Source organism: Miniopterus natalensis, chromosome 1, assembly GCF_054644295.1.
Source record: "Miniopterus natalensis isolate mMinNat1 chromosome 1, mMinNat1.hap1, whole genome shotgun sequence".
NCBI lineage: Eukaryota > Metazoa > Chordata > Mammalia > Chiroptera > Miniopteridae > Miniopterus > Miniopterus natalensis.
The window spans coordinates 201,060,152-201,078,060 of record NC_142081.1 but is presented as its reverse complement, the minus strand read 5'-3'; the positions used below and the strand labels follow the sequence as shown (position 1 = coordinate 201,078,060).

Sequence of the window (17,909 nt, the reverse complement as noted above, 5' to 3'; positions counted from 1 at the left end):
CAGAGCTGACTAGTCCCACTGGGGTGGTCCCGCCCTGTCACTCCCCATTACCCAGCAGCCTCTCCCTGAGCCCCACCCCCAGGCACCCACTGCCCAGCCACCCACACCTGACTGCAGGCAGCCTGCACCCGTCCCCTCAGGGCCTTGCACCTCCTGCCTTCTGGGGTGAGGTCTCATCCCCAGTGGCTGTTGCTGCTGAAACGCAACCATCAGGCATCTCCCAACCACCCTGTAAAAAATGACGTCCCACCACCCAGTCACCCCCACCCTCCCCACGCCCTCACCCTTTAGCCTGACACATGTACTATCTTCTGTCCCCACCAAGGCCTGAGTGCAGACTTCGGAGCAGTTTCCTGCACATCCCGCGTTCGTGTCCACTGATCAGTGCCTGACAGTGTGGGCTCAACACATTAAATGAACAAAGACGGCTCCTGCCCCAGAAACACCTTGAAGTGGCCAAAGCCCAACCCCTCTTGTTGTGCGGCATCACTTCCGAGGGAGCATCCTTGGGGCGTGTGGCTGTGGGCTGGGGCCAGGTCCACGTGACTGGAAGATGCGTGGACAGGGGAGCCCCTCGGGACCTAGCCCAACACCCGCTCTGCTCCAGGGCGACTGTGCAGCCGTCTCGGGAGACAAGGAAGGGCTGCCACCCTGTTGCTGAGTGAGCGTCAATCCTAGGTCCCCGCAAGCAGGGGACTACTGGCTGCACCCAGCATGCGACTGCTCTGCTCTAAACCCACAGTGGAGGTAGGTCCTCCTAAGCTGGGGACACACACACGCAAGCCTGGGCCACAACTGTCACCACCACGTGCTGTCCTCCCCAGGGCCGTGTGGTAAGGACAGAGGCGCCGGGGGCCCTGCACACACAGGAACTGCCTCGCAGTCGGCTCACCTGGCAGTGCGGTCAGTCAGAGGTTTTACTTCTGTGATTTCATTCCATACAAAAGCAGTAAAAACAACAGTCTCCACAAGAAGCTGACAACTGAGTATTTGAACAGAAAATCTGCACACATTACCATTCACAGCAATTTCACATGGTAAGTTAACTGTAAAACGGTCTTTCTAAATCCCTTTGCTGCCTTAACTCTTGGAGGATCATTGGTAGAAGGCCTGCTGGCTATTTACAAGTACCCAATCTAGGCTGCACAACTTACATAAAACTACTACGTTAGCATCTTTGACTAGTTAGTGCTCTGTATGCAGGAAAAAGTCACCTTAACATATTGACAAAAAGGCCAAAAATTAAGTTTCCATAAAGATATTAATTAAAGGACCCCACTGTAAGAAAACTCAGACATCAGTAAGAAAGCTGGTCGAGACCGGTCCCTGCACAGTGAAACCCACACCAGCACCTGTGCATCCCCCAGCAGCACCTTGACGTCTGAAACGCGGTGGAAACGGCTCAGGTGCCTGTCGGTTGGACTGGGGAGAGCGGGGACCAAGCAGTCCGTCAAAGTCAATTTTCATTGGATTTAGTTGCATTTACAATTTAAAACATGCAAAATACACTCAATGTACATAAGTTTGTCTTGTAAGAAAATAAGGCAGGATCGCAATTCACGTGAGAATAAACTATTAACAGGAGCCCCGCAGTGTGACAAGCGCGCAGCACGTGCTCGGCGGGCCTGCACCTGGCCAGGTCGAGGCGACTTGCTTGCTGCAGCCTCCGCGTGGCCGGCGCCGGTTAGCTCATGGCTGACAAGTCCTTCAAGGGTTCTGTCAAGCACGCTTCCAGGTCAAACTCGTCCTCCAGCTGGCAGTCCACGTGTCTCACCTTGGTGGGTGTGCCCGAGAACACGTCCTAGAAAACAGAAGCACAGGTCACGCCGCTTCCTCACCGAGGACTTGTGACCGGTGGCGCTAAACCCACTGAAGGAGGGAGTGCAGCTTCCCGACCACACCAAGGCCGGTCATTACCAGCAAAGGGCTGCCACGCTGGAGCCCGAGATTCAAAACAAGAGCTGATTAAAGATTCACAGATCACATCAGACTTTATTTTAGCTGAATGTGTCACATTCCTACCCACCAGCGCCCCCCCAGCTAGAACCCAACTGGCTCTTTAAGGCCTCTGAGCTGCCACCGCTCACCTTGAACAGGGGAACAGGAGGTGCAGGGAGCACTAGACGCCTGCCGACACCTGTCACCTGATGCGTGAGACAGTCACTCCAGACCACGCAGCACCCGCTCACCAGCAGAAGGGCCCGAGGACAGCCCCTTCCCAAGCCCACCTCACCCCCAAAGCAGAGGCCACCCCCGACACCCTGGATATGCTATATACAAGGCACTGTGTAAACAGTTCGGGTGTGCACACTGCCTTGCTTTTCATAAGCGCAGAGAGAATGCGAAGAGGCTGCACAACACGAACAGTGGGTCTCGGGACAGGAGGGAGCATTCAGTTTAATATATTTCTGGTTGCTTTAATGAACAGGTTTTGCTTTTTTCATTTAAAAAGTTTAATTCAAAGTTCATGTTTACAATTTAGGGAGTTTAAACCAACTGAAGCTCAATGTTTATTCCAACGAAAACCAAAATTTTACATGTTTTAAAAAAAATCAATGTTATGGGGGGAAAGGCAGGAAAACTATTCTAAGATAAACATGGCAATTTAAATGTGTGACCGTTAACTGAATTCTGAATTTAAAAAAGTAAAAGAGCCCGGCGGGCGTGGCTCAGCGGTTGAGCATCGACCTAGGATCCAGAAGATTTCGGTTTGACTCTGGTCAGGGCACATGCCCAGGTTGTGGGTTTGATCCCCAGCGGGGGGTGTGCAGGAGGCAGCCAATCAATGACTCATCATTGATGTTTCTCTCTCTCTCTCTCTCCCCCCTTCCTCTCTCTGAAATCAATAAAGATGTATTTATTTAAAAAAAGAAAGACCCTATAAAAAGATTACTGGGACGGCTGAGAATCCTGAACGTGCACTGTGCACTGCACAGCAGTGTGGTCCCAGTGCTACATGTCCTGAGCACAGGAGCTGCCATCACCTGTGGGGATGTCCAGTGTTTAGTGGTGCAGTCCCGTGACCCTGCGGCCCACTTGCCTCGTTAAGACACACAGGAGCCGGGCCAGGAGAGGCTCAGAGGTTGAGCGTCGACCTGGGATCCAGACAATCGGGGTTCGATTCCCAGTCATAGTACATGCCCATGTTTCCGGCTCTATCAATGACTCTCTCATCATTGGTGTTTCTCTCTCTCTCTCCCTCTCCTTTCCTCTCTCTGAAATCAGTAAAGATATATTTTAAAAAAAGAAGACGCACAGGAGCAGACGGCTCCCGGGTGTTCATCGCACTAAATCCAGCCATCCCGGAGCCACCTCGCCCTAGTGCCCCCATGACTCTCGCCAGGGCCCCTGCCTCTCATCTTCACGGTCTGGCTCCTGGCACGCACCTGTGCAGTCTCACCTCTCCCCAACATCCAAGGCCTGGGTGTGTCTTCCTAACTTCTGAGACTATAAGCTGCAGTTCACAATTCTGTTCAGAACCTGAACTGGGACAAGGTTACTATACATCCACACCAAGGAAACCACCTGCTGAGATCCTTGCCTTTCTGGGATCGTCCTGGTGTGAACTACCCTGTTTTTATTCCCCTCGACAATTCCCCCACGTCACTGTCTTTAAAAACAATCTCTCATAGTGAGCAGTATTCCTCAGGTTGTAAACTACACGTGCCACTCCTCTACTGCTAGACATTCGTGCCCCTTCTAACCTCATTCCCACTGTCAGTCACAGAGCGTGTGGCGCATGCGGTCAGAGCCAGGAAGACAGGGAACAGCTCACCAGGGGAAACAAGGGAAGGAGGCATCGCCCTGCACACGAGAGGTTGCCAGTGCGATCCCCCATCAGGGCACAGGCCCGGGTTACAGGCTCAAGCCCCAGTAGGGGGCATGTGGGAGGCAGCAGATCGATGTCTCTTATCTCTCTAAACAAAATCAATGAAAACCTATTTTAAATTTTTTTTAAAAAAGCAACCAATAAATGCATAAGTGGAACCAAAAAAATTGATGTCTCTCTCTCCCTTCCTCTAAAATAAATAAAAATTTTAAAAGTCTGCAAGAACATGCACCCCCACCCAACAACTACAGATTTGGAGATGAGGCCATTTCTTTTAATTGCTTTTCACCTTGGAATTTTTCCTCCTCAAAAACATGATGTGTTTATGGATTTCAGAGAGAGGAAGTGAGAGACAGAAACATTAATGATGAGAGTGTCATTGATCGGCTGCCTCCCGCATGCGCCCTCCTGGGGACTGAGCCTGAAACCCAGGCCTGTGCCCTGAGTGGGAATCAAACCGAAATCTCCTGGATCGTAGGTTGACGCTCAACCTCTTAGCCACACTGGCCGGGCCATGGTGTGTTTTTTAAGTTGGCAAATGTGGGGGAGATCCCCAGGCCCACAGCGCTGTGCTGCCGTAACAATGCGCAGCTACCAGCACAGGCTCCACACAGCCTCAAATCACCACCGCAGCCCTGCCTGTGTAGATGCCGGAACCAGAGTGAAAAGGCTTTTACTTTCCAATGAAAATGACGTTAGCTGGACTGAACCAAAAACCTACTGAATTAAATCAAATCACGATGATGGTTATGCAGAGAAAGGGGAGGGGAGGGAGCCCCTTTCTCACAGACATCAGAATGAAACCTCAGTTTACAAAGGGGCACATACTGTCAACAAGTGACCTGAAAGGCCCTCGCTGAGACAAAACCAAGGACAGGTACTCACGGAGTTATTATCCTGAGAGCTGGCCTGGGACTCGGAGCTGCTCTCTGTGGATTCTGTCTCCATTTCCCCGAGGTCCACGGGATGTCTGTGAAACCAAACGGGCATCAGTCACCGCTTAACAAAGCCAGGAGGCCTGCGATACGGGAAAGTTCTCCAAGTCTGTGAGCTAAAAACAAACGTCACCAATACCAAGATGCCCATGAGGAGAGCCACCTTCAGGGACTCCCAGGTGCTGACTGAACCCCTGTGGGTCAGCCAGAGCTGCAGATGGTGCCAGTTCGTGGCTCAGAGCACCAGTCTGCCCCAACTCGACCTCCGCAGAGCTATGTACACCAGCGGGCATCCTTCTAAGTAGAAGAACCAATAATCAGCCCAGCCTGGTGGCGGGGGAAAGAACCTCATGACAGACCAGACAACACAGCATCACAAATTTGTCCAACTTTGTATACTTATAGAGACTGGAACAATAGCGTCACACTAGAAAAAAACTGGTACGACATTTGTGAGGCCAAATTTGTAAAGCCTCGTTAGAAATCGCTTCAAACACAACAGCTTCTAATACATTTCCCAGCGCAAAGCAAAACCGAAGCCACTGCACAGGGGGGCAGCACAAGAGCACCCTCTCCGCCGCCCGGTCCCGCCCGCACCCGGTCACCTGGCGAACATTCAGGCCTGACATCTTCCCAACCAGGCACAAGTTTAAAAACCAATCAGGAACGAAGATAGAAACCTTCATGAATTTTTTTTTAAAGGACCCACTTTCATAGTTCAAAATAAATTACTGAAATATTTTTAGACTACTTACCCTAAAAACAAATAAACAAAACCGCACATAATTTCGAAGTTTTCTAAGCTCTGTTTCTTCTAGCTACAAAAAGTAATTCAATCCAGGAAACAGACTCCTCCCCCAGCCCCCCAGAGCCTGTCCCCCAGCTTTAAACGCTTGTGCAGCCCAGCAGGGCGTGGCTCAGCGGCTGAGCGTTGACTAGGATCCAGGCAATCAGGGTTCGATTCCTCGTCAGGGCACAGGCCTGGGTTGTGGGCTCGATCCCGTCGGGGGTGTGCAGGAGGCAGCCGATCAATGACTCTCTCATCATTGATGCTTCAACTCTCTCTCTCTCCCTCTCCTCTCTCTGAAATCAATAAAGATATATTTAAAAAAACAAAACAAAAGAACACTCGTGCACACAGAAACGGACGGGAAGCCGTGACAACTGGCTGCCATAACCAGCCTGCCGCGCAGGTGGCAGTGCTGTTCTGGTCAGGGCACTGCAGAGACAGACGACAAGGCGGTAAGACCTACATTTCTTGAAAAGCACATCCTTCTTCAGCCGGAGGGTCCCAAAAATGCAGGGCCACCTTCCAGAGTTTGATCTGCTGGTCCCACGAGCGCCGACTATACTTCTTGAACTTGTTGGGCGTCTTGGGGTGAACGCCAGGCTGTCGAAGGTGCCTGTGGGAGGGAGATTATGCTGGCGCACACCACGCACGGCTGCTCGCAGCCCGAGGTTAACCCAACTCTAGGAAAAGTCTTGTTAAAAATTACAGATCAGCACACACTGTACCACAGGCACCGTAATGGCGGAAACAGCACCACCACCTGACCCTGCCGCTCCTCTGCCACCTGAGTCCGGACCCTGCAGAGGTGGCGCCGCGATGACCAGGGCTTGTCCCAGGAGAAGGGAGCCAGGAGCCGGAGCTGCCTGCCCACCGGGCGCCGCTCAGCGCTCTCAGGAACCTTCACTGTGACTTTCCCTTTCTCCCCATCACATTTTTAATGACTTTTCATTCACAAGACTGCTGTAAGTCTTGAGAAATGAAATGTTTATCAAACACTCTAAACGGCAAATGTGTTATTTTTTAAACCTTCTCTCCTGGGTTCTTCCGCCACCAGCCCTCTTTATTTACATAAGCAGGTGGTTCTGCCCAGGATCAGATTCACTATCTGGGCATCTCCGCAGACCGCAGCGCCGTGTGGCTGGACGTGCCCCGCGGCTGGCCTACCTGGGGACCTCTCTAATGTAGCGGTCGTAGGCCATGGTGTTCTTCCCGTAGTTAATCTGCTTCTGTCTCCTCATCAGGACGCTCTCATCCGTCTCCAGGTCGGCCGGCACTGCAGGCGATGATGCCTTCGAGTCACAACTGGGAGAATGAAATTAACACCAGAACAAGCCTCTAAGATCACTGGGCGAGGAAATGTAGGAGCACAGAAATGAAGGCGACACTGTCCCCTGGATTTCACGCCACACGAACCCAACAGTCCAGAACCTCTGTATGTGTGGGAATCAAGTACATGACCGGTACAACATTCCAAACCCGTGACGACAGACTAATCAGCAAACGCTGTTGGCACAACTGGCATCTCTCACTCACAATCTTTTTTGTGAGCCATCGACAGGTCTGTCCAATTAGAAAAGGAACAATAACCTGGCATTTACCTTCCCGATGATGATTTCCTTTCTCTTCCAAAGTCATTTATGAGGAGTTTTCTTTTATACCTGGAAGCAAAATAAACGTTGCTGTTTTTAAAAAAGTGTGAGAGTTAACAACTAACGCTTTTAGAACAACCCAGGCTCAGCCCCCCGGCGGTGGGTCTGGGTGAGTGGAGTCGGTAAGAGCCCATTCTGTCTTTATAAGACCTCCCTAGGTCCCTTCTTTTACATGATAAAGGTTATCTGCCAAGATCATACAAAGTGCTTAAAGTTGCACCTCAAGGCCCTCAGGCCTGGGTGTGACACAAGCTCCTGCGGGCCAAGCTCCCTCCCAGTTCAGATTAAGTAGAGAGATCTAGGCAACTGAGAAACAACCCCCCACCCCCAAAACCCTATAGCCTTAAAAATATAATAAAAAGCTTTTCTTTCTACCACCACCATTCCCTGCCAACGGGACCTATGTGCCTGCTGGGCACCGCTCTCCTCCTCTGGTCTTGGAAAGAGACTGACCCCTGTTCCTCGTGGCCTCAAGAGGAAGCCTAACTCCTGTGGGAACGGAGAAGCTGTCCCTCGTCACTTCCTGTAAGGCCTCACTCTCTCCAGGACCCCAGCTGAAAGAGACTGACCAGGCATGACAAAACCCACTGTCAAATTTTCAGGCAGCTGGTTTGTGTTGTCTGTCATCCCTGCATGGAGTACAGGGAGCTGAATTCTCACAGCAACCCCCCCCAGCCCCCACGTGGGGAGTAAGGCAGACTACAGGCACCAGCAGGTCCAAGAGCCTGGGTATTACTAAAGGCAGCAGCACCCATCACAGAGGGTGTACCAATGGAGTGGCCCCAAACAGCAGGCCTGCTCTGCAAAGTAGGACAATTTTCAGAGACAGGCCTGCGAGATAACCGAGAACAAAGAGGGGCGCCCCTGCATAGCACAGGAGCTGCACATGGTCCCCAATGTGGGGTGACGGGGACACAGAGCACATGGGTACATTCTAAGAGTTGTTATAAGCCTCAGGAGCGGAGCACAGAAACTGCACAGACCAAGACAAACAGCCTAACTTTGCAGTTGACCAATCAAGGTCCACATAAAAACCAGTTACTCAAAACACTGGGCCCACTTCTGTCAACACCCACACACACTTTCATGCCCCCTGAATGGTTGTCACCAACCCCCACGTGTGCTGGTGCCTTTCCTAGGCAGGCAGCTGTGATGCCACCAGCTCTGCAGCAAATGCCTGCCACATGTTCTCAGCAGGACCAAGAACCAAGGCACTCATGGTTCAACACACTTCAACTAATTACGAGCCACCCCACTTTAACTCAAGTCATTCAGCTGGGGTGGGGGGCACGTATCGAAGGGGAGAAAGGCCCCCAAATACTAGCGAGGGTGTCATAAGGGAGAAACAGTGGTTAAGGAGGTGTCATCTGAAGAGCCGTGAGTCCAGAAAGAGGACCTGGCGTGGCGTTCGGGAGACCTGACACACAACAATTTGAGGTGTAACCGCAAGGGGTTCAAACTCCAAGTCAGGACCCCTCCCTGAGCTCTGGACGCCCCAGGGCTGTGACCTGAATGAGGTGTCAGTCGAGCGCTGTCTGAAGGCAGCCCCGGAGGTGGGGGAGCTGAGGGCCGACACCTCTCACATTCCCAGGAGCTGCTGGCGGTGATAGTCGGGGGACCAGACTTCAAAGAGCCAGGGCTCTAGCACATACCTCGTTTCAGTTTATAACAAACAGCACCGGCAACACCTCGCCGAGGCTGAAACACGCACCTGGCAATCTCCCTGTTCACCTTGGTCCTCATTTCATCTTCCTCCACGGCACTCGCCCAGTCTGAGCATCGAGGCCGGGGCTTCGGGGCTTCCGGGGTGGTGAAGCTGCGGGAGAAGGAAGCCTGCGCTTGAACCCTGGCACACTCTCCGTTTCCTTTCAAGTCGGAAAACAGGAAGTGGTCAGAGGTTGTATGGAGAGCGCCGAGGGGCAGGCTCCGGGGACTCTCCGCCTCAAACCCACCAGCTCACTGAATTTGGGCAGTTCGATCACCGCATCCCTGGGCCCCGTCCATTACACTTTTCCTGCACACCCACCATGTGCCAGCACTGGCTAAATCGTGAGGACAAGTACACTGGTGGACGGGCGGGAAGCAGACAAGGTCAGCAAGGCACCATCAGCATCGAGAGGAGTGCCTAATACAACTCACTCTTTTATTTGTAAACTGAGCTAATGTTTCAGGACCTTAAAAGATTTCAGATACTATCTTAATGCTAAGCAGAGTGACCAGCTCTGTAAAGTTACTTAACACTGGCTAGCCCGGCCAGTGTGGCTCAGCGGTTGAGCATCGACCTAGGATCCAGGAGATCAGGGTTCGATTCCCGGTCAGGGCACATGCCCGGGGTTGTAGGCTCAATCCCCAGTAGGGGGCTTGCAGGAGGCAGCTGGTCAATGACTCTCTCATCACTGACATTTCTCTCTCACGCTCCCTTCCTCCCTCTGAAATCAATAGATGCATTAAAAAAATAATAATTAAAATAAACAGTGGCTGGTATTTACTTTCAGATGCACACAATTAATGATTCAGAATATACCACGTCACAATTAAGATTGGAGTGGGGGGGTAAGAATAGACATTGGAGCCCTGGCTGTACTGGCACTTAGCCTGCTGGGAAAGGTGCCCCCTAGGGCCGGGTTAAACGGAATCTAGGGGCTCGGTCCTACCTAGAACTCAGGGAAATCTTTAGTCAAGATCAGGCAACTTGGAAACATAAGGCTTGATGCCAAGGGCTGGGCAGTTAGAATTGCTGGTCCCTACAGATTAGATGTAAACTTGCACTTTCACATTCCCTTGGACATTTCCCATTGGCCAACCCTGGGTATCGAAACCAGGGCGCCAACCAGCAACCCCGTACCTGACATCCCGGACGCCGACCGACATGCTTCACGTTTTGTGCTTTGAAAATGCGGGAACAAGCGACTGTCCCTCTAAGAAACTATCACTTCTGCCCACAGTCACCCCACCCAGAGGAACTCAAGCTGGGTCTCCACAAGTTAATTTCCAGAGTCTAAGAATGGCCGGCAGGGCGTGAAATCAAAAAGTTAAGCCGACTGAGTAACTCCACAGGTACAGAGAACCGCAGGCCCGTCCCTGGTGGGCACCAACACCCCACGAGCCACCAGGCGGATCACGTCTGGGTCTCCCGGCCACAGCAGCTTCCTGAGCTTTAAAAGGTGCTTGTAGACCAGCTTCTGGGACGTCTCGTGTTTGACACTGAACCACCTTCCCGGGTCTAGAACCCACTTCTCAGACCGGGCAGGTTGTATCGCCCGCCCACCCCACCCGAGGACAAGAGTGCTTTTGGGGAAAGGGCCCCAATGGCCCCTATGCCGCACACGCTGAGCGACTGCCCTGCAAAGGGACCTGCCCTGCACCCTGAGGGTGGGGCTGGCCTGCTCCCCGGCACCCGCGCAGCCCCACCCGGTCCCGAGGGACTGGGGAGAAGGGCCCCGCAGGGCAGGGCAGGGCGGGCGGCAGGGCCAGGACAGGAGCCTTCCTACCACGCCGAGGAGCGGGGAGGCCGCGGGCTGGCTGGTGGCAGAGGGTCCCGTGGGGAGAGCCTGAACCCCCAACTAGAGTCCCGTGGGGATTGCCTGAACCCCCAACTAGGCGGGGCCCACTGCAGGTCTGGGAGCCTCAGGGGCCGTCTGTCCTCACAGCGGCCCAGGCACCCGGCCCCTGCGCGCACCCCCCCCCCCGGCACCTCACCGAGGCCCAGCCCGGGCCCTGCGGACACGCTGCGGGCTCCCCCGGCGCCCCCCTCAGGCCCCATTCGCCCCCCCGACGCCCCCCGGCGCCCCGGGAAGGGCCCCCTCTCCGTCTCGGGGACGCCGGGCGCTCGCCCGCGACGCCCCCGCCCGGCCTCCCCCGGACCAGCCGCCATCAGGGCGCAGCCCCCCGCCCCCGCGGCCCACCTGTCGGGTCGGCGGCGTCCCCCCGGCCGGGCGGGGCCCGCGGCGTCGCGGGCGGTGCGCTGCTGGCCGTCGGCTCCGCGCTTGCGCCCGAGGCTCCATCTCGCGGGCGGGCTGCGGGCGAGAGGCCGCGTCAGGGGGGCGGGGGGCGGGGGGCGGGGGACCGGACGGACGGACGGACAGACGGACAGACGGACAGACGGGCGCCCGCCCGCGGCCTCACCTGGCGTCGCGGTCGCCGCGGCTCCGGGCCCCGGCGGGGCTCCGCGGGCTGCAGGCCATGGCGGCGGCGCGTCTCCTGCGCGGGCGGACGGCGCGCCCCGCCCCCAACCGCCTTTACGCGCCGCCGCCGCCCCGCCCCCCGGCGGGCGAGACCATCGGGCCGGGGGGGGCCCGCCCGCAGCGCCGCCAGGGGCCCCGACCGCGGCCGACGCGAGCCCCTCGCCCCTCGCCCCTCGCCCCGCCGCCCGGCTCAGGGGCCCCGCGGGCCGACGGGCGCCGCCGGGGGGAGGCCGCCCGCGCGGAGGGGCCGGGGCCGGGCGATGGACGCGCCCTCGCGGGGGGGGGCGGGAGAGCCGGGCGCGGGGGGGGCGGGGCGGCGGGAGAGCCGGGCGCGGGGCGCGCGGGGCGGGCGGCCTCCCATTGGCCCGGCTGGGCGGGGCCTGGCGCCGGCGGGAGCGGGGCCCGGAAGCGGCGGCGGGGCGGGGCGGGGGACCCGGGAGCCGCCCCCTCCAGAGCCCGCCCGCGCCCCGCAGCCCCCGGCCGGGCGGGAGCGGCCCCGGGACGCGGGAGACGCGGGTCCCAGGGGACACGACGCCTCCACGTGTTGCCGCGGCCTCGGCCCCCGCGTCCGCCTCGGCGGGACAGAGCCTCCCCTGGGCGCGCGGGGACGGGGCTCGCACCCACTGGGCCACCCGGCCAGGGCTCCAATGGCTCACAGGCACCCCTTTCCCAAAAACGTTTTGGGCCCGGCAGCGATATGGAGGAGCCGCAAGTGCTGGGGAGCCCAGCCCACCTGCGCGCCTGGGCAGCAGCTGCCCTCCTGGCCACCCCACAGGGCACAGGTGAAAGCACAGGGATGGAGGCCTGCACCCCTCGGTCACCAGTGACCACACGGGCTCCCAGTAAGCAGGTCCTGCACGCTGACCTCGGCCCAGGGGGGTCCCTGGTCGTGCTCCTTCAACCAGGACCACTGGGCCTGCTCCCACAGGTGCCCTGGAAACAGGCCCCCGGGGCCTCCACCCCCGGCAGGGATGCAGAGGGGAAGTTCTTGGGCACCTGCCTCCCTTTTCTTGCTGATCCACAACAAAACACCCACATTGAAGTGTGCAATGCTGCTCTTTTTAAGATGACTTGTCCCCAACTGTTACCAAAGCTTGAATATTAGGAAAAAACAAAACATTCGATTTAGAGAAAGTATATTTAACGTCAGGCTAACATTTTATTTAACACTATATTGCTTAGCTACAATAGACTTATCCTTATAAAACTAAGTAACATTCTTTTGTAGTAAAAACCCCATACCTGCCCTCCCGAGGCAGCATCTGAAACTCCAGGCCGAGGCTGGGAGTAGCTCGTGGCTGGCCCCTCCATCTAATGCCTTCATCTTCTGAGCACCCCAAGGGCCCACAAATCCTCTGCTCCCTAATCCCTGGGGTTTGGCATAGCCTTGGGTGAGTTCGACCAGCTGGGTCCATCACCCCTACTTAAGATGGCCAGTTTTAGGGGGGGCTTAGGGACGAGTGTGAGGGCTCCAGTAGCCGTGACTGTCGGAGTTGGGCCCTGGCACTGCCCTCCCCGCTCCCCACCAGGAATTGGTGCCTTGACCACTGGGCATGTCCCCTTCTGAACCAGGTGGGCCCTGTGGGGCTGTGGCCAGTCCTGTGCTGCAGCCTGACAAGCTTGTGGAGATGTAGTTTGCCACTGTGGCACTTGGTCTTCAGCTCAATGCCGCCTCAGCCAGGAATCTGAAAGCTTGGCTCTTCCCTGGACTCTTGGGGGCAGCAGAAGGCACATAGGTAATGACCCTCCAGGGGATGAGTAGTCCCAGAAGCACATGGCTAAGGGTCAGGTGACAGAGCAGCCAGTCCCTTACCAAGCTCCTGATGGGAAGCCCAGGGTCTCTGTGGGCAGGGAGCAAGTAGGGGCCACCTCATCCAGGAGCAGCCACCAGAAAGCCCCAGGTAGTGCTCTCATCCTGGAGTTGCACCCTAGGTCTATCCTCCACCATCAGGCTCTATGGGGCCAGCAGCTGGCTTGGGGACAGAAGCAGGAGGACCGACCACAGCTGGTCTTGGGAGAATCTGGGTCTGGCGGCTAACCAAGGGGCAGATGTGCTCCATAAAATTAAGGCAAGTGGCCCAGGTTAGGGCCATGGCGGGTAGACCCCAGGGTCTCCCAAAGACAGCTCAGGGGTCCCAGAGTACTCTGGAGATGGACCCAAGCCATGTTCGGTGACCTGTACCCACCCATACCCAGAGGAGTGGAAAATGGAGACAGGGCCCTGAAGGCCCATCTCACTGCCACTGCCAGAACTTCAGCAGAGAACTTCCTCTCTAAACAAAAGCCTTCATCCTTCTGCAGCTGGGTAAGGAGCCCTGGGCCTGGAGCCTGGCTGCTCCCCGAGGCAGCAGTGGGGGGGCTTTGCAGGGCTGGCAGGACCCCCATGGCCACTCCCTTGCCCTGGCCCGACCAACTCAGCGCACGGAGCAAACGTCCAGGATACAGAAACGCGCACGGCAGGTGGGGCAAGGCACTCGGCTAGCCAGCCAGGTGTCAGGGCGCTGCGGGTCCTGGCGGCTGGCAAACCACTTGCCCATGCAGGTGAGACACCACATGGGGCGACAGTAACACTGCTGGCACTCGCCCTCAGCTGCCTCCTGGCAAGTCTTCACCAACTTCACATTGGCACGTGTCTGCATGCAGCCGATACACGCCTCCAGCTCCTGCAGGTGGCCCAAGGGGGTTATAGGAGCCAAGCCTGGACACCCCCATGGGATCTCCCACAACCCCGAGGACCTGGCTTATGGGGGCCCAGCAGTGGGAAACTACCCTCCTGCCCTCCCAACCCCTGCTCAGCCCCACCTGGCTGCTAGGGACCGAGTATGCTGGGTTGACCTCCACCAGGGAGGCAAACGTCTCCAGGAATAGGTCGCCCAGGCTCTGGCGGATGACCACGTTGGCCGCGCTACGGATGGGCGCCCGGAGCTTCTCACACAGCTCGCCATACTCCGTGGAGTTCAACCTGCATAAAAAGGGCTGCTGGGCTAAGGCCACTAGGCCCAGGCCCCTTTGTAGGGCAGGACCCTGTTCCCAGGTGGCCTGACAAGAACCCTGGGACGACCCTAGCCAGTTTGGCTCAGTGGAGAGTGTCAGTCCGAGGACTGAAGGGTCTTGGGTTCGATTCCGGCCAAGGGCACATATCCCCCCCCCCCCCCCCCCCCCCCCGCAAGGGAAAAAATATCCTCTGGTGAGGATTAAAAAAAACACCCTGGGGTGGGTATCAGGGAGGCTAAGGCTGCACCCTCGCACCCTGGATGTGACTAGGGTGCTCACAGCCCAACAGAACATGGAGGCCCAGGCCTAGCCCAGCTGCCCAATGAAAACCAGCCAACAAAGCTGGCCCTAAGTCAGAGCCCACAGACCAACTGCCACCTGCTCGCCCCCACTGGATGCAGGCAGGACTGCAGCTGAGACACAGAGCCTGGCCCTTGGCAGGTTCATGACGAAAGCATGTCCTGGGAGGGTCCCCACAGGCTAGCCATGGCTGAACAGTATGGGAGGACCTCGGCTCCAGCCTAAGCTTCAGAGGTGAGGCAGCCACCAAGCCTCTGTCCCAGCCAGCCCCCAAACGTCTCAGTGTGCTCCCCTGAAAAGTGGCAGATGGCAGCTCAGAGAACAGCATGAACAAAGGGGAAGTAGGAGGGTCCCTGAGGGGGCACAAGGGGAAGAGACGCCAGGGAGGAGGCCAGGGGTGGGTTGTGGGGACCTTGACGGAGGGTCACACTGGAGAGGCCACTCCCACCCACCTTCGCCTCCTAGAAGTACACAAACACCAGACCAGGTGCAAGCTGGGCACAAGGCCTCTGTGCAGCCCCAGCCCAGCCCCCGCCCCATCACAAGCACACCTACCGGATGTCAAAGGCCTGCACCCCAGGGCTGGTACTGGCCACACGGATGGTGAGGAGTTGCACAGGCAGGTTCGAGTCTGGCGAGAGCTCGTGCTGCTGAGACTCGGTCACGGTCAGGTGTACATCTTGCTGCTGGGCCACATGCACATGGTACGTGGTCACCTTCATCACCCACGTGTCTGTCACGATCACTCGGGCACCTGGTGCCCCTGTGGCAAACTTGTCAATCCGTCGGAACTCGGTGTTGACAGAAGAAGCAACCGCCTGCCAGCCAGACTGTGGGAGGGAATAGAGGGCCAGGGTGCGGGCCAGCGGGTGGCGGGCCCACTGGTCCCAGGACCAGTAGTAGATCAGGGTGCAGGCGATGGTGGGCAGGGTCACCGCTAGGAGGAGGAAGAGCCGCCAGGCCTCCGGGGCCTGGCTTGGGGAGTAGAGCCGCTTTTCTGAGGCTGCAAAGCACATGCCCACATAGTAGCCTGCAAGAGATGGAGTGTCCTCAGTAGAAGTTGGACTGCCAGAGCCTCATCCTCCCCTGGTGGTGCCCACCAAGGGCCACAGTGCTGTCCCTGCACCTCCCAGGGGCCATTTCCTCTCATCCCCACCCCTGGACTGGCTTCTGCACTGGTCAGTACCCCAGGTGGATCTCACCCATCTCCACAGCTGGCCCAGCTCAGCCCTTGCCCACAGCACTGATACCACAGGCAAGAAAAAAGCATTTTTAACTTGCCATTTAGTTTTACACGTGTAATAAAAAAACTAGCAAAACCTAGAAAGGTGAAAATAAACAAGGCCCTGGTGTCACCCACCACGGAGCTGCCCACTGGCCCTTCTCTGGGCCTCCTGATCCCACCACCTCTGAGAAGGCAGATCAGAGGTGGCTGTCACTACATTTTAGGGTAACCTGTTGTGTTGCCATAGATATTATGTCTATAAAGTTTCAAAGCTTTTCAAACAAATGGGGGGGGGGGCAAAAAACAAGGTCCAGTGTCTGGCTGCAAGATAGGCTTCACCAACATTTTGACAGATGCTATATTGGGGGGGAGGGGGCAGAGTTGGGTGAAAAAGTGAAGAGATTAAGAAGTACAAATCGGTAGTTACAGAATAGTCAGGGGCATGCAAAGTACAGCATAGGGAATATACTCAATGGTACTGTATTAACCATGTACGTGCCAGGTGGTCACTAGACTTACAGGGCAATCACTTCATAAGTTAAACATCTAATCACTAGGCGTATACCTGAAACTAATGTAATATTGTACACCAACTTGTAATTGAAAAATAAAAAGCTGCCCGGCCTGGGGAGGCTCAGCGGTTGAGCGTCGACCGAGGATCCAGGCGACCGAGGTTCGATTCCCGTTCAGGGTACATGCCCGGGTTGCGGGCTCGATCAATGACTCTCTCATCCTTCACGTTTCTCTCTCTCTCTCTCTCCTTTCCTCTCTCTGAAATCAATAAAAACATATTTAAAAAAATAAAAATAAATAAGTAAATAAAAAGCCACAGACAGCCGCTGGCGCTTCCGGCCCCAGCCCCGCCCCCCGGGACTCCCCCCACGCACCAGGCCAGCTGAAAGCCCCTCCCTGGGTCCACGGCCCTGCGGGTGGGACAGCCACCCGCCCCCTGCTGCCCCAGACCTGACTCTGCCCCCAAGTCCTTCAGCGACCCCCGGCCTGGCGCCGCCCTCTCAGCCAGGCCCCGACCAAGCAGCTGGCAGACGCGCCCCGGGCCGGCGAGCACCCGGGTCTGCCCCGCACAGCCCCCGGGCGAGGTCTGAGCGCGCGGGCTTCCCAGTCCCTGCACCTGCGACCCCGCCTCCGCACGCCCTTCCCAGGCCCGCTTCCCAAGGCCCGGGCCGAGGCCACGGCCCCCCTCCCGGCGTCACTACCCTGCGCTCCTCTCCCGGGAACCGCCGCCCGCAGGACAGTCCGCGACCAGCCCTAGCGGCCGCGCCCCTCCCCGCCCGGGCTCGGGGCCTGCGTCCCGCCCCCCGCGAACCAGCTGCCGCCAGCGGGGGTCACGCGGGCGGCGGGCCCGCAGCCTCGACTGGGGGGGGCGGGTCCCGCGACCCTCCCGCGACCCCCGAGGCTCACCCAGCGGCAGCAGCGAGTGGCACAGCAGCGTGGCGGCCGTGCGGCGCTGGTGGTAGCGCACGAAGGCGGCGTCCTCGCTGCCCAGCCAGCCCGACAGCAGGTTCTGCACGGTGAGCCCGGCCGAGTGGAACTCGGTGGGCGTGAACACGAAGCACACGGCCAGCACCAGGTAGGCCAGGGTGAAGGTGACCTCGGGGCTGTCCATCGCGCCGCCCACACCTGCGGCCCGGCCGCCGCCCAGGGCGCGAGGGAGGCCCGGGCGTCCAGGGCCGGGAGGCGCCGGGCCGCGCGGGGCGCCCTGGGAGATGGAGTCGCGCTCGGGCCCGCGCGCGGAACCCTGGGAGGCGGCGTCCCCGCGGGGCACGCCGGGAAGTGCAGTTCCCGCGCCCGGCGCCCGGCCCGGGGTCGCGACCCGCTCTCTCGGGCCTCGCGAGGCCCCGGCTCCTCCGGACCCGCCTTGAGGGCGGCGCCGCACCTGGTGCCATTTTACAGCTGGGGACGCTGCGAGCCCGGGGAGCGGCGCTCAGGCCCCAGCCTTCCCGAGCCCGAGGTCCCAGGGCCCGCAGCCCTGCCCCTTCACGAGC

General features: G+C 57.8%; 2 protein-coding genes across 2 annotated transcripts; both read right to left on the bottom strand.

Annotated features, from left to right (window-relative positions):
* Positions 1–888: 888 nt before the first annotated feature.
* SLBP (stem-loop histone mRNA binding protein) lies at positions 889–11,387 on the bottom strand. Its single transcript, XM_087829196.1, has 8 exons — positions 11,329–11,387; positions 11,109–11,219; positions 8,915–9,019; positions 7,153–7,212; positions 6,719–6,856; positions 6,018–6,167; positions 4,715–4,799; positions 889–1,801 (listed from the first exon to the last, which is right to left on the bottom strand). Exons 1-8 carry the CDS (start codon positions 11,385–11,387, stop codon positions 1,685–1,687), a joined length of 825 nt encoding a protein of 274 aa, XP_087685322.1. The 3' UTR covers positions 889–1,684.
* Positions 11,388–12,522: 1,135 nt separating this feature from the next.
* TMEM129 (transmembrane protein 129, E3 ubiquitin ligase) lies at positions 12,523–17,591 on the bottom strand. The gene is made up of 4 exons (XM_087817192.1): positions 17,326–17,591; positions 15,237–15,711; positions 14,190–14,349; positions 12,523–14,050 (listed from the first exon to the last, which is right to left on the bottom strand). The coding sequence occupies exons 1-4, from the start codon at positions 17,528–17,530 to the stop codon at positions 13,802–13,804; spliced, it is 1,089 nt and encodes a 362-aa protein (XP_087673318.1). The 5' UTR covers positions 17,531–17,591; the 3' UTR covers positions 12,523–13,801.
* Between the last annotated feature and the right edge of the window lie 318 nt (positions 17,592–17,909).